The 27516-nt window shown below is 41.2% G+C and overlaps 1 protein-coding gene across 2 annotated transcripts in view; it reads left to right on the forward strand.

Moving 5' to 3' along the window:
* Nucleotides 1-27516, forward strand: part of LOC117502693 (pleckstrin homology domain-containing family G member 1) — a 55027-nt gene that overhangs the window by 18112 nt on the left and 9399 nt on the right. For both annotated transcript variants that reach the window (XM_034161782.1, XM_034161781.1), the window contains exons 2-7: nt 6673-7232; nt 14547-14647; nt 16905-16974; nt 23877-23923; nt 26560-26710; nt 26951-27082. In XM_034161782.1, coding sequence (XP_034017673.1) covers nt 6822-7232; nt 14547-14647; nt 16905-16974; nt 23877-23923; nt 26560-26710; nt 26951-27082 — 912 coding nt within the window. In that variant the 5' untranslated portion in view covers nt 6673-6821. The remainder of the gene's footprint in view (nt 1-6672; nt 7233-14546; nt 14648-16904; nt 16975-23876; nt 23924-26559; nt 26711-26950; nt 27083-27516) is intronic.

The following is a 27516-nucleotide window of genomic DNA, read 5'->3' on the forward strand; positions in this document are numbered from 1 at the left end:
GAACACAATGCTCATACGGCCGAGGGTATTTCTGCTTTGTTATTTTTTATGTTGCCAGATTTGGGTTACTGAGGCCAATACACTGGTCATAATTTTTAATATCCCTGTTATGATGGATTAGAATGGTCTTTGCATTTAGCGATGTAGCTGTGTTGTAACCCACGTCACTGTACTACAGGCTAATTTTCACATGCTTTGAGCTTTTTTACGCTTTAACTGTCCACACAGGGATGTTCACAATTTCATCCCTTAGCACTCGCAGAGCTGTTAGAGCTGCCTGTGCGGATCACCGCCACTGTAAGTGATAAATGTTCTCACGACTGTTTGCTGACCGCTTTAGAACAAAGAGCACTTCAGGTGAGCCATAAAGTATGCAGCTGAAGTAGACGGCTTAATTGTACTGTGAGTTATTAAAGCTGGCTGAACGGGTAACGAGTCGGGAGGTTTTTACTGGTTTAATGGCTTTGATGGTGTTAACAGGCTTGTTGCACTCGCTGTCATTCTTATGAATGAGAAAAACGTCCTACGCAAGACTAATAAAGGAATATATTAGTTTACGTTTCATTAAATGTATGGAAAATTAAAGCAGATATCAACTTCCACGTGGTTGTGTGAGTTAAGCCCCATTCTCTCTTTTAGGGATGTGATGTATAATATAACATATAATTAATAACTGAGTATTTTTCACCTTCTTTCATGGTATTATATCATGGTGATACATTCTTCTACAATTTTTGCATGTTGTGACCCTTGATGTAAATAAGTTTTTTTTTTTTTTTTTTTTATTTATATTAAGTACATGAAATATGTTACTGCAACTGGGAGACACAGACTATTACGCTTTCTCACCATTAAATTTGAAGTGGGTGGGTGGTCGGTCTTTAAATTATATGACGTAAAAAATTAAATCTCTTGGGGGTTATATTTGTTACGCATGTCACAGAGGTCTTGAACAAACAGTATCATGTGTAAATGATGTTTAGCAGATGATCGTCTCTGAGGTTTAATGTTATATTTCCAAAGTCCCACAATTATGTGTCTTCAAACATTAAAAAAAAAATGTATAAGGTAGACAGTTGGATTTGCACAATTTGACCCCTTTAATAATCATCTTATTTGTCCAAGAGTTTAACCTGTACTATTTTCATTTTCCAATCTGCTCCTTCAGAGTTAAAATCTTATGAAAGCTTTGAGTCAAAGATTTTTAGTTTTAAATTTAGCAGATCTGTGACTGTTCAAGGTTTTAATGACATTGCAGTGCAAAAGTCCATTAGTTCACACAACAGAATCACAATTTTACCGTATTTTATGACTTACGTATGTCTTTGTGTGGAAAATGGCCATTTATATCAATAAGAGAAGTATTTAACAGGAGTTTGACTCGTGGAACTCATCAGAACAGGAAGTAAATGAAGACGCGAGAAGTTACACCGGTGATCTGAGCTGTGGATGCACTGAAATGATTGTTTTCCATGTCTGTTTAAATGTCTATTTATATTTAGCAGGAGTTCGTCTGTGGGTTTGTTTGTTTGTTTGTGGGTTTCTTTGTTTTTTGTCTGCATCATTAAAAAAAAACATATTTCTGGCCTGGTGGGGATTCTCACTGTACCATTGTAGGGCAACAATGGATTTCTCCTAATGTTGATGATATTGCACCATCCATAATGTGGTGCAATTCTTCACGCACCCGTTTTGCCGTGATTATAGACTGTGAGCTTCCAGGATACATATTTGTGAACGTGAGAACTAGAGTTCATGGGCACGGTGTTGTGCGCACCAACACCAGTGTTTAGACACAGCGTCTAGTTTCAGTCTTTCGCCTGGCGCTTGCTTGAGTCGAGTCTGATGTTTGACATTTTCAACCCCCTTTTTGTCTTTTTCCAACTTAAATGACAGCCAAAGATTGCAGCCAGCTTATGCAGGGCGTGCGCTCTATTCTGGCATACAGCACAGCTCTCACACACGACACGAATCCTCATGTGCATGCGTACACACACGCACACGGAGCCCACCTTCCTTCCCATAATTAGAGCTCATTTGCAAAGATCAGGTTGACATAATGTAGGCAGGAGATGACTACAACTCAGCCATAGTCTCTCTGGTGGGCGGAGAGCACAAAAGCCAGATAACCCAGTAAACAGCCAGGGTGTGCCCCAAATATGACAGTGGGATGGAGCATTTGGACAAACACAAGATGGCACAATCACTGTCTGTTTGGGTTTCACTACAAACAGAAACACATGGCTTCTGTGTTTGCGTGCATGCCCTCTCTTTATAGTACGTGTGTGCACATCGTGTCCACCCACACCTCGCTGCAACAGCAAGTGTGAGGACCTTAAGATATTAGCTCAGTTTGTCTTATCTCTGAAGTGATAGACATAATGTATTTGAGTGAAACCTAATCACAGCGTAGTTTTACCGACAACACAGGCTGCGATAAGAAGGGATTGATGATTGATTTTAGTCAATAGACCGAAAATAGTCTGTTACCTATTAATGTCATGTTGAGTAATAATGTAGCCCTTTGTGTCTGTGTACGGGAACTTGAAAGTATTGTGTTGCTTATCGTGTATTCTAACCATAAGATTCTAATCCCTGGAATTTTTTTTAAACTGCAAACACCAAATATCTTACTTTGAAGTAGGTCCTGATCACCACCAAAACTTAATCAACCCTTTAGTTCCTTGAACTAAAGGGTTGACTCATTTTGAAAACAGTGCTGTGCTTTTTTTTTTTTTTTACTCATTTACGTTAAACCATAAATTATGAATAATTAGTGGTGTCAGTGTTCCACGATGTATACCACAAAATGTCCGACGCACATCCAAAATGTCCTTGTAACTATCTGATCTTAACTGCTTTTTATAGCTGTCTCTAATTGATAAAATTATCTGATCTTTTTATAGCTGTCTGATTGATAAAACCAAAGTATTCGCATCCATTTGAACGACATGATTGGCCACTCTGATTTGTTGCGTGAAACGCAGAAATACACTAACATTTTTACATGCTGCTTTGAATGCAACATGAGTACGACACTTGCTTATACCCACCTACTCACTTTGCAGTCAATCACATAGCCACTAATTCACAACAGGTGAAGGACCGCCCACCCATGTGGGGCCGGCCTTGACTCAGGAATAAAAGTTAGAGTAGGGAGAAAATCCAGGCTTTTGTTCCAGATGTTGCATGTGATCTGTTCGAAAGACCCTAGCGCTATTAGATGACTCTCTGTATCAGTGTAGGCACCTTTTCAATACAACATCTAAACTTTGAAGTCCGTTTCTGTCCAATTCTTGCGATCACTCGCCACATAAAAGAACCTAACAGTGGCATTGTTTTGCGTGACAGCTGTCTGCCAGCCAATGGAGGGCAGGGCCTCGCTAGCATAGGCCACAACTAGCTATGGTGGCATCAACTACGTTTGTCTCTTCTACACATTTTATTAGAAATACAACTGTATGTGATATTATGGTTTGCTGTGCTATTAATTGTGCAAACATACCATGTAATTAGCGTGATCCAGCTTTCTACTGAGTGAAATTTCACTATTAAGTTGTGTATTAACACTATTGGCAAAAATGAGCAGCTATCAAGAACTTGGTGAGGTCTACTCCATGGTTATGGAGGCAGCATCACTGTCAAAATTTTTAATAACCACACCCCCGAACCACCCTTTTGAAAACCACCGCCCAGTCCACAAAAGTGTTAATAAACACCCAAACAACGTTAGCCTGTTAACTTTAGCTTGTTCTGTTAACTCTGAGATGAGGGCATGTTAGGACATCATTTGTCCTGCCTGTGCTTCACCGCTTTATCCAGTTATGGGTGATGTCACAAATGGTTGCTCTACTTGTGTACATTAGATACATGTAATTGTTTGGTTTTCAACATGTTGTCCTAATAAGGTGAAAACTGTTTCAACTCCGCCCCTTTCCCTTCCAAATTTTCTGGTGCCCCCGGTGGTAATGTAGAAAAGTAAAGGGGAACGCCACTAAAGGAGATTAAAGATGCCATATTATTGTCATTCGGGCTTTCTTACAGTTACGCGGTCTGATGTACTTTCCAAGAGACGTGTCACCTCGGCACAAAGGCCTCCAAGGTACTTATTTGAAAGCTGAGCGAGTCGAGTGTCTGTGCAGTGATTCTTTGAGCTTGTTCTCAGTTTCACATTTCATGTTTTTGAACACGACTCTGTGATCTCTGGTGCTTTGATGTGAGGCAGCTCTCGGCTGAGCTGGCCCGGCTGGCAGTTAGAAAGTGGCCCCGTCCTGCAGAGAATCCTATGGGTGTTTCCACAACATGGGCGGTGTAGGGTCATCAGTGCAACTCTGGTCTCTTCCTCTCGTTTCCTGCTATATTGGCTTCTGTTCTTCTCACCGAAGTTGGACTTCTTTAAAAGCGTGATGTTTGGGTAACGTTGGAAACTTGTAGGCCTTGGGTTTGATACGCTGTATGTGTGGTTTCCAGTCAGGCAGCCCCGACTGTGGGGCCTTGGGAGCCCGTAATCATATCCTAACTGCTCTCTCTACAGACATACGGCTGTTTGCCGGCTTGACGCTGGTTTAATGCCAACTGGACTCCTGCAGACACAAACAGACTTGTCCTTCTTCCTCAGAAATAGGGCTTTCATTCATTGCCTCAGACAGGAGAACTCTCAGAATTACAGTGTTAATCTAGTCATTAAACACCCCCCCACCACCACCACCACTTAGTGTTACTTACAAGAAAACTCACTCAAACGCATAACTACTTAAATTTCAGTTTTAAACTTTTCTGCAGTGGTGTTAATTCTGAGTTTTTAGATCAGCTTACTATCTCTATATTTCACTGGCTGGGACTGTGGAAGCTAGTGGTCTTCTGTGGGAGGTCTGTGTGACTGCGGCCAGCTGGAACATCAAGAATTGGAATGTGCAACACACTGGAAGTTCGGGAAGTTCCACAACAGTTACTCATTTCTTGATTATTCACAGTGAAGTATTGATGCACATTTTGTTCAGAATTTGAAGAATTAATTTTAATTATGTAGCTCAGTCTTCATCATATCAAACCAGATTCTGCACCACATACAGGTTCATCTTAAAACAAGAATGTTTTGGGAAAAGGTTAATATTCTTGAGTTATTTCATAAAATGAACAGTTGACATATTCTGGACTCTTGACAGAATATGTGACTTACCCTCCCTCCGGGACAGGAAGTCACTGAAGGTCATTGGTGAAAGGGCTGGCTGGATCAAAGCCTGTTCATGGAAAGGTGACTGGAATGGAAAAGTGTGGTCGAAAAAGATGCACAAGCAACAGGGATGACTGCAGCCTTGAAGATTTTCAAGCAAAACCGATTCAAGATCTTGGTGGAGCTTCATGAGGAGTAAAATACGGTTGAAGTTGGTGTATCAAGAGTCACTACACAGATACGTGTACAGGAAAGGGGCTACAAGTATTGCATTCTGTGTCAAGCCACAGCCGAAGTCAGTCTTACCTAGGCTAAGGAGACAAAGGACTGGACTGTTGTTCGGTGGCCCAGTATTCAGATTCCACACTATTTATCTTGCGTTCTACCCAGTAATAAAACAAACATTACAGTTACACGCAACACAGCTGCATTATAGTGTTTAAGTTGTCAATTTTAGAACTGCATATCCAGATCCACCTTGGATTTGCTGTGGCGACCCCGAGTGCAAACAAGGGAGCAGCCGAAGGGACTTACTATATAGCAATACTGCCAACACACATTTAAGATGCCACTTGTCTAGAGCGCAGACTTATTTGTTTACAGTAACTATACAAAGGTTCATGATTAATGTGACAAAAGATGCTGATGAACATTCTTTGGTTTTGGGTGTATTCAGGCAACACTGTGGCAAAACAGTGGACTTACTGGTGGAAAACTCCAAATCTTAAAATCCAGAATGAAGGTTATTCCTATACTGAGAAAACTGAAAACATGAAGTTGATAGATTTAAATCAGAATTAGTGAGATCCTGTCATTTGATAAGTGTGCGCTTGTTTGTTACTGTACTCCTCCAGTGTGCTTGAACCAGTTTCCACCAACCTTACTGTGTGAATGTAGGTTGACCCCAGAGTTGTCCTTAACAGGTTTGTTTTGGAAAAGATCAAGATCATTGGGTCATAGGTACAAATACTGGTTTTGACTGTCTGTTTGCTCCCCAACTCCTCCTAGGTCCTTTGACGCATTTCCGTCAAACATGATATGTGAATGACCATTTTCCCCAGAATTGGCCTTAAAAGGCTGATGGGGAAAGGTCAGGGCTATGCCCCCACCCCTCTGATGTCCACCAATACACATCTAGAGGTGGATTCTAGAATTGCCCGGACATCAAATTTACCAAAGTTGGATCATGGGGGTCAAGGTCACAAGAGTTGAAGGTTAAAATAATTGTTTTGTTACTCAGATTTGCACTAAACTTGGCACATGTGTAGGTGAGTTCGATAATTGCCCAGATGAGGTCAAATTTGCCATTCTAAATTAATTTGGGCAAAGATCAACACACACGCACTCAGGTGAATTCCAGAATTGCCATGGCAAGGTCAGGCAGAGATCAATCATTTGGTTGAAGGTCAAGTGTTGCTGTTTTCTTGCACACCAGTCTTATTACTTAATTTTTTTTGAAAAAAAATTTGTTAATCCTGAGTCTTATTTTTCTTTCCCAGATGATTTTAACTACCTGCCTGATGCGTTGCCTACACTTCCAGAAGTCCCGGACTCTGGCTCACCCCTGAGCTCCGTAGACATCCCGGCCCGCTGTCTCAGGAACCCAGTCTTCTGCCAGGCTTCCTCTCGTTACTGTTCTACGCACAACATGGACTCTTCTCCTGACAGTGGCGAAAGACCCATCAGCTACAGCTCCACCACATCCTCTGCCTCGTCTCGAGACAGTCACTGCTCACTGGGCAGCCGCACCACCCTTGTCCCAGCTCCTCACTGTAACACGGTAAACTCAGACCGAGATTCCGGAGCAATTCGGTTGGAACTGATACCTGCCCGGCAGCTGGAATACAGGGAGGAAGACAGCAGGAATGATGAAGGGATGGACACAGAAGGAAAAGGCAGTGGACAGACACAAACAGACCATTCAGAAACTGAGCTGAACCCCAATGGGGGAGAGCGCACAGGTCTTGTCCAGAGGCCACGGACATATGTTGACCGAGTGGTGCAAGAGATACTGGACACAGAGAGAACTTACGTTCAGGACCTACGTAGCATTGTTGAGGTAAAGAACACTCGAGCACAGCCATCAATGAAGTTTCTCAATCATCAGGGTAGGCGAGTTAGTAGAAAGCAACCAGACTTCTTAGTCTTGACAATGACGCATGAAATCCAGTTGACTTATGACACCTAGACTGAACAGCTAATGTTTGGAAGCTCTGTGTACTTGTTGATGGAACTCTGTAATGTCTGAGAATCATGCTTGTGATGGTATATGAAAGTGTCTGGCATGCCATCAAATCTACAATGTGGCAAGTGACTTCTAAAAACAGTCTCCTAGTCCCAATGGTGGGAAATGCCTCTTCCAATCAGAACAGAAGCCTAAAATTATGTCACCCGAGGAGCTTCTAGTTGCACGGCTAATTAACTCCTAACAGACACTTGAATTAGCAAATCAGGTTGTGGCAGAGCAGGGAGAGATGTGCAGGTTGAGAACCCCTATTCTAATCCAATTACATTTTTTCCATGAATCTGATTGGTTAAGCGTGTGAGACTTCAGACCGTATAATAAGGTGGGTTAAGGTGGCAAAATATTTGACTGACATTTGAATGTATTACTCCATGCCCCGGTGTTCTGACGAGATTTCATTCCTGTCAAATGTCATTCCTCTCCTCCGCGCAATTGGGCATGTGCACGCATATGCAATATTGTTGGGACACGGAACTGTCGATTTATGCGACAAGACAACAGAACACCAGCTGCGTGCGCTGCTAGTTGTTAGCGCTGTTAGCTGAGAGCGAGAGAAAGTCGCGTACCAACGCTGCCGCCCCCGAAATGGGTGAATTTAAGCTAACATACAAAAGTATTGATGTGGATTCTAATACAGATTTACCATTTCACATTTGTTGGATTTGATCGATTTTCACATTTGATGGATTACTCCGCACCCTGACCACTGTTGGAGCGAAGCTGCCTCGGCTCGACGGTAAGCCTCACCGACCGAATTTCCGACAGAAAAATAAACCGTGCAGATGATGGAATTGAATTAGAATGGGAATAACCCTGTTGTGTCTTATTTGCAGACATTCATGCTGTTATACGGTCACAAATAACCAGTTTACCAAAGCACTATTTGCGACCATATAACCAGCATGAACGTCCACAAATCATCATGATGTCCGAGGTGTATTCCAAAAGGACTATGTCCAATGAGCCAATCAGACCTGGTCATGGGATCCATTCTAGCAAAACTCAACACGGGACAGACCCAAGTCTGACTCTGGTTGAGAAAAGAGTACTCGGCATTGCTGTTTATACCTGTCATCATTACATTTATATAGTACTTTTGACTACTGATAGACCATATTAAAGAAGACTAGCCACAGTTTGTGTGCATCTATGGTTCGTAACATTGGCCTATGTAATTGTGCTAAATCAAAGTTGAAGCTAACAGGCGATGTCAACAATGGCTAGCATGACTAGATATTAAGAGATGCTAACTGTTCTTAGCATAAGAACAACCAATAGTTTAAAGTACCAGGTTTACGTATCGGTGTCCCCGTACGCACCACATCTAAAAATCCGGTAACACCTGGAAAACGTTCATCTCGAAATGTCGAATGGTATAATGACTAAAATATTTACAAAGTAGCTTTGATGTATCTTTCATCTGGAGATCACTTGTTTTTCCTCTTGTGACTGGTTGGTCTCGGAATTACCAGACTTCTTGCTTTTTGTGCACGTGATGCATGCAGCTGTTGTCTGTCGAGAATCTCGAGCACAATAAGGTCACCTGTGCTTTTGGGTGGGGTTTGACCAAGTTACATGATACCTAGGCCTTTGTGCTGCAATCACAGGGATACAATCAAAGCCGAGACGTGTACACACACATGCACATAAGCACACTCTTACTGTGTGCACACAGTCAGATGCACCTTTTTAGGCAGCCTTTCAACTGCAAGAATAGACATAATAGTAGTACACATAGTTGGTGCTTTGTTAGAAATTGGGTGCAGTTGTGTCCAAACGTCTCCCTTCTTCTTTTGCTTTCTTTTATCTCCTCTCCCTCGCTTTATCTGAAACTTGTGATTCATGTTTTTTGCAGTCAGATCTGGTGCACACATGCTTTGCATTCGGCAGTTTAAAGGGGAAGGCCACTGAGACCATTCAAATCAAAATAAATCCTACTTTTACAGTCGAGGGCATTGTTTGTGTTTTGAAAAATGGGGAATAAAAAGAGCAGCGTGCACATGCCACATCTCTCTGCAGCAGTATGGGAACAGGCCTCCTGTCCCATTCTGGACTCGACTGCGTGAGGTTGAAAACCTGCTGTCCAGATGATCCAAAATAGCAGCAAGCCCATATTTCAAAGCTTATGTGCACCCTTTCAAAGCTTTTTGAAACTGTGGCCCAATTGTTTCAAATAACTCGCTGCTTGGGAATTCTTGAGTCGAAACCAATCGGATCAAACTGCTTCATTAAATAATCAAGCATTTTTAAGCATTCAAAACGTGCTGCACTATATTTTATACAGTGATTCGGTGATTAAAAAGATTGGAAGCACTAAATGAAACTTGCATCAGGAAAGTAAGTTTTCAAAAAAACAAAATCAAATGAGGTACCTCCAGAAAAACATTTTCACAATACTCAAAGTACTACAGGAAATTAAACCGTTTCCTAAAACTAACGGACATGATCAGGCACTTGAGAACCTGCTTGAGCATTTTGAAACACTGAACGACTGGACTGTTTGATCAAATGATTGTGTTTTGAAATTCATCACACTATTTGAAACAATTCAGTCAGGATATGAACTCTTTCAAAATGATGATATGCTTCAGAAAATAACTCTTAAAAGACAGACAAACAACAAAAAAAAAAAGATTCAATGTCTTAAAATGCTTAAAGCACTACATTGAGCAATTGCTTCAGGAAATGAAGTTTCAAAAAGCGAAAAAAAAAAACATGTGCTTCAGAAATTGGTTCAACTAGTTAGAACTCATAATGAAGGGTGGTAATAAATTATGCAAAGTTTCTATAATGATTTGGAATGGTGTGCGAGTCCAGAATGTAATTATCACTGTCCATTGTTTACTCGTGTTTGCTAATATCCATAGTTTCTCCAAATATATTTGTCCTATCAATGTTCTGTTTGGGCGGCATTCATCATTGATCCAAAATACATAACGCCAGCTCTCCCCAGTTTGTCCGTGATCGAAGTTATATGCACACACATGTGCAAACATATAATACACATACACAGAGGCCACTTGGCTTTTAATATATAGATAGCGAGGAACAGATGGGAAAATGTTAAACAGAGCTGAGGTGGACTTAAAGTCTGTGCTGTACATTCCACTAGTAGAGACGTAGACCACCCAGCCCTCGACTGCTCACTGTGTAGTGTATAGATTACACTGACTGTACTTGTATGAATAGGAAATTCCAAAATGTACCCATTTGTCTTCACAACAATACCTGCCGCTGTCCTGTATGTGCTGGACCTGCAGTTCCCCGATTCCATAATCCTTGCACCCTTGATGGTTCCTGTGAGGGGACAGGGTGTGACTGCCTTAACGCAAATATTTACCCAGACTCCCCCGGGCTCACCTGTATCTCATCTATCAACGATTGTGTGGCAGTGTGCACACACTCAGCATGTCAGATTGTCCAAGTGTATAGGATTGGCTGAAATTCTGTTTTAATTTGGTATTCACAGGTCATGTTTGTCCCCTTTGGCCAACCCTCCAATCCTTCATTGGCGAAATGCAGAGATATAGCTCTCATCTTTCTCTTTCTCCTCTTTTCTCCCTCAGCTTTTGAGATCTTAGGCACAGTTCAGCTACATCACTCAGTTAAAAGAAATAGTCAAAGTAATGACATGTGGATGTTTGTCCTCGATGTTGTCTGGAGGAATGACTTCCGACTGTGTTTAGGATTAGGGAAGGAGGACCAGAGAGCGTACTTGAGGAGGTTAATGGTTAACATGGAACATCTTCAAGTTGGTACATGTTTTGGTGTGGATGTTGAGCTGAACTTTGCCTGTTATTGGGCCTGGTCAGGCTTTAGTTGAACTTGATGAGTGACGGGGTCAGGGCAGGTTGGATCCGTGACCCCGTGGCTAATAAGGCATCACCTTACACGGTGCCTCAGATAGTCAATGAGATCGCTACACGACTGCCTAACCTAACCAGCAGCCAAACGCAAGACTTTCAGCCTTTTCCTGTGATTGATCGTCAAACCTAAAGCTTAGCCGGAAGGTGTGTGTGACCCTTAAACTTTAAATCTCTATGGCAACTGCCATTTGGTTATTACCCCTCCTGTCTGGTAGGTTGCCCTGTTTAAAACCCATCACTCTCGCTCTGCTGCTTTCTTTGTTCTCCTACCTTTACCCAAATACAATAGCAGTGATAACATTTCAGGAATTGTCATGATTTCCAGACATTACACTCATAAGGCCTATAATGATGGGCCAACTAAAACCCAATTAGCGTGACAATCAGTGCTAGCCATGGTTAGAAATGTGTAATTCATATTTGCTATTTTAGTCAATGATAGTTTTCCACAGTGCCAGAACGTCTTGTGCCAGACATTTTGGTCATCGTGGTGGATTTGACTGACAGGTCAACTTAAAACTCTGTGGTTGGCATGCTTTATTCATATTTGCTGTTTTGTTAATGCGCTTGGTTTCAGTTCAGAAGGTTCCGGGTTCAAATCCCACCCCTGCCACATTTCTCCATGTAATGTGGAGTTGCGTCAGGAAGGGCATCCGGCGTAAAACTTGTGCCAATTCAACATGCAGATCCACCTTAGATTTGCTGTGGCGACCCCGAGTGCAAACAAGGGAGCAGCCGAAGGGACTTACTTTTGCTGTTTTATTCATATTTTATGCAGTGGTAAAATGACAAATGACCAGAGTTCCAAGTTTGGGGCCAACCTTTTAATTATTGTAGATATTGTTACAAATGGCACATTGGTTTGGCAGATCATCTTAACATTATCCTCGGGTAGGTTATTTAAAAAATCCTCAAAACATGGGAGGCAGCGCCCCTGGTGGGCAATGTTGAAACTGCAGGTGGTGCCACTGGAGGTCATTAAAAAATAATAGTATTTGAATTTCAAATTGTTTTAATGAAGTTTAAAAATGCCACAAAACATTTTTTTTTCTGTAATTATAATCAACAAAACAGTCATATTACATTATAAATTGCATGTTATTCTTCATTTATCTGTCTTGGTTCATCAATGTTAATCAAATTTGTGATTGAAGGTTTGGATGGGACACAGATTTTCAGACTTCTAAGTGGGCTGTGCTGTTAAGTTTGGGAATGAATGGCATATTTTTTTTTCTATTCGTTTCAAACATGAATAGAAAAAAATATTAAAAAAAATATATTAAATTGTCTATAACAGCAAACAGTTTGCTGTTATAGACAATTTAACAGATTTTCATGAACAAAGCACCATTTATTCCAGATGTTGTGAGGTGAACATGCCTCATTAGGCTGCTGTTGAGCCATCTTAAAGGAATCATTAGCTCTTTAGCATATTTTATTCATACTTTTCTGGTTTGCTCATTGAACATTTTCCATGGCTAGCAATGATAATGTATGCTACATATAACGCCAGATGATCCTAACCATGCTAACACTAGTAGGCGTGCATATGCTAACCCTTTCGGAAGTTAAATGTGTCATGTTGGTGTAAAAATGCCTGGAAATCCAGTAAATCCTGCAAAACTGTCATCACTGAATAAAATTAAATGTACTCATAATGAACTTAATGGGTAAATAAAGCAATGACGGGAACAGAAAGCAGTATGTTGGAATTGGAAAAACAGACGAGAGGGGCAACAAAACTTTTAAAACACACACGTGTGCATGTGTGTGTGTGTGTGTGTGTGTGTGTGTGTGTGTGTGTGTGTGTGTGTGTGTGTGTGTGTGTGTGTTCCTAAGTGATATGTGGGTGTGTGTGGAACCCAGTACTTTGCTTAGTGCTTTTAAGTCTGCCCTGCCCAGTTACAGTCTGTGGTGTACTTTAAAGCTGTTGGTGAGCGCCACTACAACCAGGATGCTTTTTCCTTCCATCGCCCTGTCACATGCCCACTTGTGGTTTAAGAATTAAATAGAGCTGCAGTTATATTGAGGCTGATTGGTCCCATATGTGCATTTGGCTCATATTGGCATTTAAAAAGAATAATTTCAGCTGTCTGTCACAGCTGGCATAATACATTTGAATGCAAATAGTAATTGAGCTGAAAGTGCAGCCAGTCATGGCTGACGTTTAATTCTTGGCTGTCACTATGGCAACACTTCAGTTTTTGACAAAATGTTACATTAGAGCTTAGAGAAACCACTTAGTCTTTCAGAGATGACTAAATTTCCCGATTTGGGGAGATGTCACTAATGATGTGCCATCTTCCAGAAAAACGCTAACCATAGTTAGCATTAACATATCTTATGACATTAACTGTGGTTAGCATTAATCTCAGCAAATAAACAGCAGTATGCTTAGCATGTAGAGATCTGGTCATTTTTGTAGGACGGTCTTTGAGGATGTGGTGACATAAAGGATGGAGATGCAGACTTCTGACCAAAAGGTGATGGGTTTAATTCCCCAGTACCAGTGTTTGTGTTTGCACACACACCGATATTGTTGACCACATGTAAATGGTTCTAACTATCCAACACAGTTCCATTGATTTGGATTTAAATATTCATTCTTTGTTCTCAACTGTAATGGGGCTATTTCACAGAGTGCTGTTCCTTCACCTTTAATCCTGAATAGCAAATCGGGGCACGTTTTGAATCATCATAGTAACTTCTTGATCCATCAGCCAGTCTTGAACAAGCTTGGAATTCGTAGTAGTTACGGCCATCATCAGCACCATATTTGAAATCAGGATCCAATTTTTGAACTGTTCAAAAATTTCATCCATATTCTCGAAATCATTGATAGTACGCGGTAACTTCCGGATATTCATAGTGGCTATGGCTTGAAACTCAAAATTGTGAAGCAGACGCAGCGTTTATTGCAGTTTTTGTTCAAAGTTGAACAACTCAATCATATCTAAATCGAGGGTGCAGCTCCTTTCTTTTATTTATGGGCGGGTTGCCAGGTCTGCATTTTATAAGCAAGCCTGTTAAGAGGCAAGCCAAATTTAGCCGTGTTATCCTATTTTTACATGTCATTGGATCATGACTGATTGTAGTAGAATGGCGCACTGTGATATATTGTGATAAAATAACCCAAAATTGTTTACTGCCCAAACAAGTGATAACGTCTCCTGGTATAACATAATGTAGCTTTCAAGACTACTGGCAATTATAATGACTGGTTGCTGCACAGGTTTTCATTTGCACCATTCTGTCTCTGCAGGACTATCAGGAGTGCATCAGTAACCAGTCTTGTGTGGCTCTGAGCTCTGAGGATAAAGGTTCTCTATTTGGCAACATTCAAGACATCTACCACTTCAACAGGTACATCAAAAAAGTAGTTATATTCCACGATACCTAACAAGCACCACTGCTAGTCAAGAAATAGGGTTGAGCCACCTGTTGATTTCTGGGAAGGGTTTTGTTGTTTCTATCCAGAGGACGTTTGAGACGGTATTCACTTCCCGTCTGTATATTTCACTCCTCTGGCACAGTTTCATGTGTGGTCTACAGATGCAGACATGCAGTTTTTGTCCAGCATACTCATATCTCAGCTGTCATTGGCAGACAACCTGGCCAATAAAAGGAAGTGTCAAAGTAGTGTAAAGTTGTTTTAGTGACACTAGACTTCTGCCATGAAACAATAACTTCTACAATAGCAGCTTTGTTTGTCTGATGAAGGGAAGGTGCATGTGCTTCACACACACTCACAGGCATTGCCTATTTCAATTCATGGAAGTTTTCCATTTGTTCATAGGGGAGTCAAATGCCCTAAAATCTGATTTCTGTCCTTGGAGTTGATCTTGCTCCTGCAACCGTGAATCGTGGGAGAGTAGTGTGCCATTTGCCAAATGTGCATCTATGAACATTGACTGAAATGTTCATAAATAGCCGTGATGACTGAGTTATTTTTCCTTCAAGGTCCAAACTTCTCTTTTGATGGTGGTGCATATCCATAAGTGGCAACTGAAGATGAGATGGCATCACTCTAGTGGTTGGAAACATGGAAATCAGCTGCTGCCAAATCAGAAAGATTTGGTTGCAGACTGCAGCCATGGCAACCACTTACTTGTAAACTGGGGACATTGTCATGATGAAACAAGATCATCTTTGTCAGCTTTCTTGAACATTTGATCTTGATAGTCTCTAATAACTGCTTCAGCAGGATCCCATGGGACTGTCTATGAATGGGTTGGTTCTTTGAAAGGTAGTACATGATACAACAGAAAACTCGGGCGGGCAGCTCCCCCCAGACACAACAGCCTTGACCTTGAAGGGGTGAGAATGTGTTTCCGCTCTGTGGGTTGTCTCTTAAACTCCGTATGATGGACCCATCACTAATTCTGGTGCTTATACCTGGATTCTGTAGTGTGAAGTGTATGAAAGTCTACAACTCCCCTTGGACAGGACACCAGTCCATCATAGATTACTTCCCCAGCCAAGGCTAGTACCCATTTACAGATGGTTGGAGTGGAATAGTGAGGTTGATGTCTTGTCAAAGAACAGACGGGTAGCATGACCAGGAATCAAACAGCATTTGATGAAATTATCTGGATCTGTTCCAAAAATGCTCCCAAATTTTTCTTTGATGTGACAAGCTTGGTGCACTTTTGATCTGGAAATGGACCCACCAAACGGTAATTATTGACATTCCACGTTTTGCATCCTGTCTGTCACTCAGCTATCGTTTATCACTGTGGCCAACAGAACGTGCTCATGGAATATGGAGCTTCGCTTTGGGGGGGGGGGGGAGTTTAGCATAATATTTGGGTAGTAGTGGTAGTAATTGTGGTGACTGCCTGCCATTGGTGCAGTCACCAATTGACTAGTATAGCTGTAATTGTGGTCTTTGCCTCCAGGTTGTCATTACAGGCCATCTATCAATATGAACACTGGGTTATATATATGGTTGCTTAGTGATAGCATTTCTATTTCTGGGTATTTTGAGATTTCCATATTGTAGTTTGTTAGTCTATCCAAAGCAGATGGTCACCCTATGGAGTCTGGTCTTCCAATAATCAAATAGGGATGTTTTTCCTTAATGTCGCCAGTGTGCTTGTTCATGAGATGGGTTTGGTTTAAGTGTTGCTTGTGTGTGGCATTTTGGTGAAACCTTTGTTGTAATTTGGAACGGTATTGATAAATTGAATACAATCCTCTTTAAATTCCTTGTTGGAGGCATTTGCCGGCCATCCAGATCTTAAAGCTTTGTCTACCCTGCTTAAATTCAGTTGCCTACTTTTGGAATGTTGATGACCCTTCAACCTCTAATGTAGCAACTATATTAGCATTAGTTCTTGAGAGATAAATCCTTCTGTAGGTACTGATATGATGATTCCAAATATTGTTCCATTTTGATTGATTCTCAACCACCAACTTTCAACGTGTTCCATGAACCACCAAAGAGGGCCATACTTTGTGCAAAACAAACAAAATATAGTACTCACAAGTTGAAACAAATGGTTTTATACCCTTAGAGTCAACCTAATTGCCTTTTTTCCTTCCCTAATGTGTGTAAAACAATGTAACTCTTTCACTCATGTCAAGTATTGATTTCTCTTATGCTGTGTGGTTGTTCCAGGGCCCTGCTTCATGACCTCGAAAAGTGTAATGCAGATCCTGTGGCCATTGCCGAGTGCTTCGTATCCAAGGTGAAGATGCTCGTTCACACCGCCCTCCTTCTCACCACATGCTCAAGCTTTAACTGCACACTATTCCCTCCCTTGCTTGTTGAGACCCGTTCAAACAGCTGCTTCAGACACAGGCTAGCTGACATACACGGGGCAGAGAGTGGAAAAACAGGCACTTTGGTGTTATGTAGGAGCGTTGAGTTCTCAAAGGTCAGATGCATCATGGGCAATAAAGAACACACTGGCTGATTGAGATCAGTCAAATTTATGAAGGTCAGCGAGAGATGCTGACTGGAACATCAGGTTTAAGTGGAAGAGGAGGATTCCAAAGGAATTTTAAGGGCCATCCACATATGTAATCGCCGTTTTCCTGGAAGTGCAGGACAGGGTTAAGTGTAGTGTATCATCAAGAAAAAGCAAAGTCAGCAACTGTTTTTGCCATATCACCGGTTCCTCTGTCTGTCTGATAAACTCATCTTTGGCATCCGTCATGTTTGCGCAATTATCTCATAATGCGGTGTGTTTACTTGCAAATTACTACAAACGCCAAGGAGCGACTGTCTGACCATGTATAAAACCAAATGCGGTAAGTTAATTAATGCCACAGACTCCTAAAATGCAGCAACTGCTGTTGAGACAACCCTGTTTTATAGCAAACCCACCTCATAACTCTGCATAATTAACCGAAATTCTGCTGCCTAAAATGGCAAACTGACAGCTGGTAACCACGTGACGCTAAACTCAGAGAATGTCAGGATATGTTGTTTTGTCCTGAGCTCAGTCTGTCTGACATTATCTTGTCATTTTACAGGCCACATTCTGGTAAAATCTGACTAGTAACCAGGTTTCTTTTGTGTTGCTGAAGGTTTGCCACGGTTGCTAAGATCCAGAGGAACCACAAAACCTCCCTTTCTCTATGTGCTGTGATATGTGCACGCATGCACACAGAAGGAAGACTCGGTAGCAGCCAAGATTCACAACCCAGAGTGTTTATGAGACTAATCGAGTTGCTAATCTGCCTTCGTTGGCTCAGATAATTGGCTACCTATCCTCGTGTTCCTGTGTAATGTGTTGAGCAAGCCTAAAAGGTTTTATTTTTCTTTTCTTGGTTGCTACATGCAGGCTGAAGTGCACAATTACAGCACGATTTGGAGGCTTATTTTTGCCCATCCCGAATGTTTCTGTCAGGTTTAGTGCTTACCTGATGACTCATTGTGACCAGTCCAGTCTCAACAAATCATTACAAGAGCAAACGTCCAACATTGCAATAAGAAATGGTTGGAAAAGTATTACAGTACTTATTGTCTTTGGCTGTTTATCTGTTTAGACTGTACTCGAGAAACCTGTGCTATATCGCCTTGGGCCAAAGTGAAGCCATGTGGCAAATCTGGAAGAGGTCTGTGTAATACAGGAAGAGAGTGCCTTTCGTTTTATAAACTCACTAACTTTTAGGGTCCCGGTGAGATAACAATGAAAATTAAACATGCACTGGCCAACAATGAGGTAAAGCTCTTTGCCAAATTTAAAGAAGTCATACAGGTTAAAAGACTCCGCAAACTGTCTAAGAGGAAAGTCTTTGGTTCCCAGTACCTTTTATGGTATGGTTCTGATTGAAGCCGAGTAAGAATTAAATGAAAACAGTCGGTGTGGGTGGTGCACCCCATTGTTGGCTAGTCCACTTTCCAGTCATTGTGAACACTGAATTATATACACTCACTGGCCACTTTATGCAGTATACATGTTCAACTGCTTAACACAAATCGCGAATCAGCTGGCAGTAAGTCAGTGCATCTAGATGTGGTGAAGATGACTTTCTGAAGTTCAAATGGAGCATCAGAATGGAGAAGAAATGGGGATTTTAGTGGCTTTAAACGTGGCAGATTGGCTCATCTGAGTATTTCAGAAAATGCTGCTTTACTTTACATGGATTTTCACAACCCAACCATCTCTAGGGTTTACAGAGAATGGTTTGAATATCCTGTAAGCGGCAGTTGTGTGGATGAAAATGCCTTGTTGATGTCAGAGGATTTTGGACAGACTGGTTGAATGGGTGATTGCATGATGCTATCATGTCAATATGGACCAACATCTCTGAAGACTGTTTCCAACACCTTGTAGAACCTATGCCATTAGTGGAGCAGCTTAATTGCAATTTCCATAACAGTTGTTTATTTTGTGATAAAAGAATGGAATTAGGCACGCATATTCTTAATTAACTGTTTATTTTCAGATATGGAGCCACCCTGGAGCTGACCTCCAATGAGCTACAGGGGTCAATAAAGAATTACACAGGGGTAAAAATTTTAAAATAACACATTATTTGGCTCATCATAACGATTCCAAAAAGGTATAGTTTGGACTATCTATGATTGAATGTTATAGAGTTATGGGGTTAAAAACAGCAAAAATGGTGACAAAGGTCAGTTTCAGTTTGTACATGGGGTCAAAGTTGCTCCAATTTTGGTAAAAAGTGATGCAAATTATTGGTTGAAATAAAAGGATTAAAAATGGAATACTTTTGACTGTGCTGAATGTTTGATCTCCAAAGTAAAGGTCAAACAAGCTCAGCATCCATTGGATTCTATGACATGTGACATATGTTACCCCATAACACAACTAAGCATGCCAGATGGTGCAAACTATTCCTTTTTAAAATGCTGTTAACTCAACTAATAATCTGCATAATTTTTTACCAAAATTGCAGCAACTTTAAGTTTTGACCCTTGTACAAACTGAAATTGACCTTTGTCACCATTTTTGCTGTTTTTACCTCATAACTCCAGAACATTCAGTCATAGATAGCTCAAACTATGCCTTTTTGACATTGTTATGATTACACAAATAATGTGGTATAGCTTTCAACATGATTGGAGCATTTTAAAATTTTGACCCCTGTGTAATTCTTTAGACCCCTGTGGCTCATTAGAGTTCAGCTCCAGGATGGTTCCATATCTGAAAATAAATGAGTTAATTTAGAATATGTGTGCTAAATTTAATGCTGCCGCCCCACTACATAAAGAATTAAGGGAGTTCTGAAGGTAAAACGGGGTCCAACCCGGTATTAGCAAGGTGTACCTAATAAAGTGAATGGGGGGGGGGGGGGGTTGTATGGCAACATTTCTGTCAGTCAGCTTTTTGGACCAGCATAGAACAGATTTGGGAATATTTTACTCTTCATCAATGCTAGTCATAGACGTCGTAGCCAAAACACAAAATTTAAAACTCGCTCCTGGATTAGAGTGATTTTATCAGAGTTCTTAAGTGTATATATTTTAAAATAGAACTATATTACAGATATGAGCTATTCTGGGGTTTCTTGGTTTTTCTGGTTAGGTTCAAAGGCTAAGTCTAGGCCTGCGAGTTTACATTTGTACCCACATGCTCTGCACAAATACATGTTCTGTAGATAAAGTGCATCTTATGGCTTTGTGTTCATAGAGCAGACTGATATTAAAAGTGTGTATTAGGAGCCAGAGTCCAAGCTGTGTGAATGTACAGTACATCATCAGAGATCGACGGTGGCACATCTGGTTGCGTTTAGGCTTGGTCTGTGGCGGCAGACTGCTGGAGACGAGGAGGAAAGCTTTGCTCTTCAATTTAGAATGATTTCCCACGAAGCACCTCAAGCTACCAAAATATGAGAACATATCCATCCGTATGTGTGGGTATACAAGAAGCCTGAATACAAGTTAATATATACCTTCGATTACAAACGCACATCAAGTCCCAGCCGAGTGTTTCTGGAGTCCCACTTTAGTCGATGTTATCCTGTCATAATACGAAACGAGATTATAAAAGACATAATTTAGAATTTTTGGGGGGAAACTGTGAGCAACACAAAGCTGAGAAAACTAGGTTCCTCCCTGTTTTTGCTAAGTCACGCTGTCTCCGCTGTCTTTGATGTTCAAGGAGGTATGCAAGGTGGTAAAGTCTCAATTAAAGGGGCGGTGAGGAACTACGAGGAGATATTTAATCTGAGCGCTCAGGGCTGTTGGGATCAACATAGACCTAACGGCTGAGCCATGAGATAATCACAAGATACAGTGTTGACTTTCATTTAGTAGAGATGAACGGAGGAGAGGGAACGCCTTGTCTGAGCGCTCTGAGTGTGCTGAGTAGTAAACAGAATAGCTTGCTGGTCATCAAAACTAAACCCACCACCTTGAAAAGGATTATTAACAAGACCGGCAGAAATCTAGGTCTTTATTCAATAGTTTTCATTCTCAGGAGGGAGGCATAGATGACTGCAAAGGTCTCCCATATTGCCCAAGCAAGCAATACAGTTGATCGTGTTTTCGTAAACCTGAATCATTGTAATGAACTTGTTCAGTATGGCGGTTGATATCTGACTGGCTAAGCATCTGATTTTCTGAATTGCACAGATGACAGACATAAAAGCCATTATGTTTTGTAAATTGTGTTGGTAGCATGGCCCAAGCAGCTGGACACCCACTTGAGTCTGGTCTGCTTGTGGTTTCTTCCTCAAATCATCAGAGGGAGTTTTTCTTACCACTGTGTGCCTGCGTGTTTGCTCTGGGGGTTGGTAAGGTTAGACCTTACTTGTGTGAAGCGCCTTGAGGCAACTTTTTTGTGATTTGGCACTTTATAAATGAAAATAAATTGAAAAATAAAAGCAGATTAATATACCTTTCAGTGACTTGCAAGGCAATACTTGATAAAACAAATGCATTCTCTTCATATCTCTTTCTAACACTTGGTGCTGCCAGAATGTTTCTCCATTCAATGATTTTATCTCATATTGAATATTGCATCACAAGTTGGTCTCTCACCACAGTTACCAATTTGAAATTAATTGAATCTCTGTACAAAAAATCTCTTAGTTTTTGACCGAAAACCTAATTCTTTTCATGTATGTAATATTTTAAACAAGTACAATCTTTTCAATTTTGAAAATTGTATAAATTTTAAGTATGTATGCTTCATTTATAAAGTGCTACATGGACTAGCCCCACCTCCAGTGTCTACCTTGTTTAAACCTAAGATTTCAAGTGGCCTGAGAACCAGGGCCTCCTCCAGAGGAGACTGTGAGGTCCCCCACAGGAGAACAACTTTTGGACAGAACTCTGTGAGGGCCACTAACATCTGGAACAGTCTTCCTCTACACATACGGGAGAGCCCTACATTGATCAGGTTTAGAGCTCAACTCAAACTATGGCTGAAAACAAACCAGTCATGTGACCACTAGACTTTTAACATTCCCTTGTGTTGTTTATTTTGTATATTGTATTTTCTTTATGTATTTGCCTACCTAGGGACTACGGATGAAAACTAGCTTTGTAGCTATAATCCGGGATATTTACATTTGTTTTTATACTGATGTTCATTAATGTGCATTGTCCCTATTCAAATAAATAAATAAATAAATATCATGATCTTATTGGCTCTCTGTCTGGGCCTTGTCACTTCGGTGCTTTCTATGCTTGTTGGAGGGGGTGTTTGTCAATTATTGTCTTGCAAGTCACTGAAAAGTATATTAATCTGCTTTTATTTTTCAGTTTATTTGTTTGAGATATCACGCTTGTTAGCTTGATATCTCAAACATTTGACCAATTTCATTCATATTTAGCATAAGGGTGTACTGGGGTGATTCCCCAACACCAGTCGATTACAGTGACTTTGGGGTCAATTTCAAGGTCACAGTTAGAAATTCACAATGTTGTCTTTGCCACCCTTGTTAGCGCAGTATCTTAAGAACCATTTGACCAATTTCATTAATATTTAGCACAGGGGTGTACTTTGACACTTTGTTTTTGATATATTCCCCCAATACCCACTCAGTGGGTATTGGGGGAATATGTCATCTCCTTATGATTCTTGTACATTATTAGTTAGCGGTCATGCTAACTTGCTAGGTATAGTGGTCTACTTGTCAGTGTCTTTTCATGGCTGTGGCTTGTCATTGCTGTGCCTTGTGGAGATATATAGATAGATAGATAGATAGATAGATAGATGGATGCAGGGGTGGTGGCCAAGTGGTTAATGCGCTTGGGTTCAAATCCCACCCGTGCCACATTTCTCCATGTAATGTGGAGTTGCGTCAGGAAGGGCATCCGGCGTAAAACCTGTGCCAAATCAACATGCAGATCCACCTTGGATTTGCTGTGGCGACCCCAAGTGCAAACAAGGGAGCAGCCGAAGGGACTTACTTTTACTAGATAGATAGATAGATACAAGTATATAAATTCAATTCTCCACTCCAGTGATATAAACTATTGTGGAAACTGATACAACCTTCAGTCATACGCAAGCTAATACTGGATTAGAATGCAGTTGAATCTGAAATTAGCTGGTTGGCTCATTTGTAAGAGTACATAATGGATTGTAATGTCAGACTTTGAAGTTGGTGATTTTATTAATTATTTTGACCTTTTTTTAAATAGCTGCACCAGAAATGACCAGTCTTTTCTATTTCAACAGAAGAAAATGGTAATTTTAGATGTTATTTGTTTGGATAATTCCTTAAATACCTCTAATTAAAAAAAAAAAAAGTCCAAATAAGAGTATGTTGAGCCGCAAACTACCAAACACTTACAAAATGCGACTGTATCCCAAGCTAGTTGACTAGGAAGAGTAACAGGAAGACAGAGGACGGGAATGAGAGGAACAGTAGTAGCCAGTAAACTAGTATTGATCAGTATGTCTGGTATTTATATTGCTTACCGTTTTCTCTTTTGCTTTCACTTTTGATACTCTGTGTGCTGCTATACAATGTTGCTGGAACCTCAATTTTCCTGAGGGAGTCTTCCCAAGGGATCAGTAAAGTGCTGTCTAATCTAATCTGACTAATTTGCTTATCTGGATCCCAACATGTGCCACATGTGCCTTTTTCTTCACTATATGAACCATAACTGATTCCTCTTCAGAGTAAATGCATCATCTAACTAGTCTTTCTGTCTTTCCAGAGTGAAGAATTCCACATTTATACCCAATACTGCACCAACTACCCACGGTAAGATAGTAGCTGCTGCATGTGCACATTTGTTGTTTTTGTATTCGTGCATGTTAGCTGGCGCCTATAAAGCTGTGCAGCTGCTGTACCAAATGTTGCCGTCATCCTACCCTGATCTCGCCCGTGCACACCTTCTTCTCAGTCATACATAACCCCATTGTGTACATTGATCAATGCGTTGGCCTTTTTTTTTTTCTGCCACGTACACTTTCTATAGAAGCCACCTCAGCAGGAGTCAAAGTGTCTCCTGCCAGTTGCGCCTCAGGGTCTCTCTTCTTCCTCCCCTCCTTCTCGTTTCTTTCTTCTATCCTTGCGTTCTGCACCTGTTGACAGAGTTACAGCTCTTATACTGACAGATTGGGTATTATAGTCACTACCTTTGTGTACCTAATGGCGCTAATGTTTTATTCTTTGTGTTATGCGACACCCGTGTGGATACAGTGTCTGAATGAGGTTTTAGACTGAAACGAAAACATAATGCACCTACCGAACACACCTACTCCTCAGGCCACTTGTTTGTAAGTCTCTCGTCCTCTGTATAGTGAGGCACGTGTGGAAGGCAGCATTTATGAGCTAATGATAACTAATTGAAGGGGCTATTGTTGGCCGAATGAGATGGACTATCCCGACATCCACACCACAGCTGGTGACCCCAGCAGAGGTCACACACGACCCACGTACACAGGGCTGCAGACGCAAAATGGTCACGCCGAGCTGTAAGGTCAGGTTTCCTCGCGAACAATGCAAGCCCTGTGTGGAGCTGCACTGGAATTTCAACATGCAGAAGCACACATGCATGCGCGTACACGCGCAGATAAAAACACTCGGAAACTAAGACACAAGTTTTGGACAGCTCGCGGCTATCTTTGTCCCTTTGTCACCGTGCACAACCAGATCGTGAGAGTAAAAAGCTCTTTCTTCCCCACTGGGTCACTCTGCAAACCATCTCCACTGATTAGTCAGCTGAGGACGTAACCTCAAACTTATATCGTATCTGCATCCATCAGGGTCTGGCGAATTGGCCTCTCGACAGGATGCAACATTGTTCATTGTTTATTATGTTTAGCATTTTGCCGCACAAGCTGTTCCTTGGTTTGGTTCCCAACCAAGCCCTGTGCTCTTCTGTGTGTACTCAACATGTTCTCCCCGTGTCTGTGCAAGTTTTCTCCAAACATTAAAAAACCGCAATTACCATTAGACTAGCACAGTAGCAACATGTCCACAGGCAGCAGTAGTACAGTACTGTATGCATGATTTATTAAAGTGGACACAAATAAGATAAAATTCCTTAAAAAATAAAAAATAAAATCACTTAATACTAGAGCTTTCACTACTGTTGTTTGACGCTTGGAGCAGCCGTCTTGGAGTGGGAACTCTGAAGTATATGGTGTTCGAACGAGTTGACATTGGATTTATGACTCCAAGAGGTCCTACTCTTAACTGGACAATTACTATGTCAGACTACAAGTGGATGCACTGTTAGTGTCTGGGTGCTGCAAAGTTGCTCGCTACTGCCCCAAGAGGTTAAACATTGTTGAACTTGTGATTTTGATGTGAGAGGGCAAACTGCCATATGGGGCTCAAAGTGTCATTTAAGCCTATACCTTAAGTTTTCTTTTTTTTTTTTTTAACCAGTGATGACAGTTTTGTGGAAATTATCAGCTTTTGAGGTTTGTGGTGAAACTCTATTTGTCAGAAATTATGTTGACATGGCACATTTGACTGTCTGGTCATATTTATTTATTTATTTTAAATGCTAAAAGTATCTGACATTAGAGAGCTATGCTCAACAATACTACACTAATGGGGAAAAATAGTAAAATTTAACCCATTGCTTCACCTCAGGGAGCTTTGGTGGCTTCTCCACTTGGGCTATTTGGCACATTGTGTGCAGATAATCTTGCCAGAAAACCTCTTACATGAGTCTGGTTTAAAAATAGTCATGCACCTGGTTCCAGTGCAACCCAGCTCTTACAGACGATGGCCGAACCCCATAATTCTCTCAGCATGTATAAGTAAGACATTTGGACTTCTCTGGTTGTGAAATATTATGAAAATTAATGCCTAAAAAGTCCTCAGCCTGCCTATGAGCTGGGAAATTTTACAGTATTTTAAGGTGGGCTGTTTTGTGTTTGAGAATTTTCATGTAACTTCATGTTTCAAATATTCCTAAAAGCATGTCTCCAGCACAAATATGTATTACAGTTACCTTAAACAAAATGTATATATCAGATTCAAGAAGAGGAGGACCATCCTGCAGAGACTGAGGCCTGTTTGTGCTGGTGCTTATCTCTGAATTCTGTAGTGTGACACAGATGAGTCTGTGACTCTCCCCGGATTGGACGCTAGTGACTTGCTTGTACACAGACACAGGTAGCATGACCGGGAATGGAACGCAAGTCTAAATATTGGTAGCCCAACTCCTTAGCCACTGATTTAATTGCTCTGATTCAAGACTGAAGGGTATTAAGTTGCAACTGTGCTATTTAAAAGATTGCTGTCCAATCAGGGTGGCAAGTGATGTCTCACTTCAATATTCTAAGTTGAAACGTGCATTACAACTCTCATCTGTCATCTCTGTCAAATTATAGCTTACCAAAACATCCGTGATCATTCAGCGTGCTGCATCTCCGCAGGTCGGTGGCTGTGCTAACGGAGTGCATGAGGAACAAGGCGTTGGCCAAGTTCTTCCGTGAGCGCCAGGAATCTCTGAGGCACTCCCTGCCTCTAGGCTCCTATCTGCTCAAGCCAGTGCAAAGGATTCTCAAGTACCACCTGCTGCTGCATGTACGTAGTCTGTGCTAAACTCTGAGATACCACTACGAATGGACTTGTGCAGTTAAATCACACAATTTGCACCTGAGATTCTTCTAATGACAGAGCTCCACAGGAGAAACCAGACATATGGTGCACGGTGTGCGTGCAAGGCAATGCATTTGTCAGTGTGAATTTACGTGCAGAAATGCAAATGAGTGTATGAAACAGGATGTTGTTACTTGACGTGCTTGATGTGCCTGTCCTGTGTAGGAGATAGCCAACCACATGGAGAAGGACACCGAGACCTACGAGGTTGTGCAGGAAGCCATAGAGACCATGCAGAGAGTTGCTTGGCACATAAACGACATGAAGAGGAAGCACGAGCATGCCGTAAGGTTGCAGGTATGGCAATCACCCAAAATAAGAATATTACCTGACGTTGCTGTTTTTAGTTGACTAGAATTTCCACCCATTTGTAAATGTTGAATAAAGGTTGTTGAACTTGCTCCAAACCCCTGCTGGACCAATTAAATGCTTCATACATCATGGCGTATGCTGCAACTCTTCATTTTTATAGTTTCGTGGAAGTTATGAGAGTCCAGGGTTGATTGTGCTCCGTTCCTCCCCAAATCTTGCACAAGTCTATGTTTTCACTTGGCTAATGATGGCCTTATTTAAGGAGGATACATAAAAGGGAAGCTTATTTGTTTTATCAGCTGGGAGTCAGAATGGTCAGCTGAACCCAGGAATGTTTGGAAGAAGACCAAATTGGGTGGATGGAACATTTCAGCCTTTTTGTTTTTGTCCCTCCCCGACCCATTTACGGTAGTCTTTTG

This window comes from Thalassophryne amazonica, chromosome 21 (genome assembly GCF_902500255.1).
Source record: "Thalassophryne amazonica chromosome 21, fThaAma1.1, whole genome shotgun sequence".
NCBI classification, from domain to species: Eukaryota; Metazoa; Chordata; class Actinopteri; order Batrachoidiformes; family Batrachoididae; genus Thalassophryne; species Thalassophryne amazonica.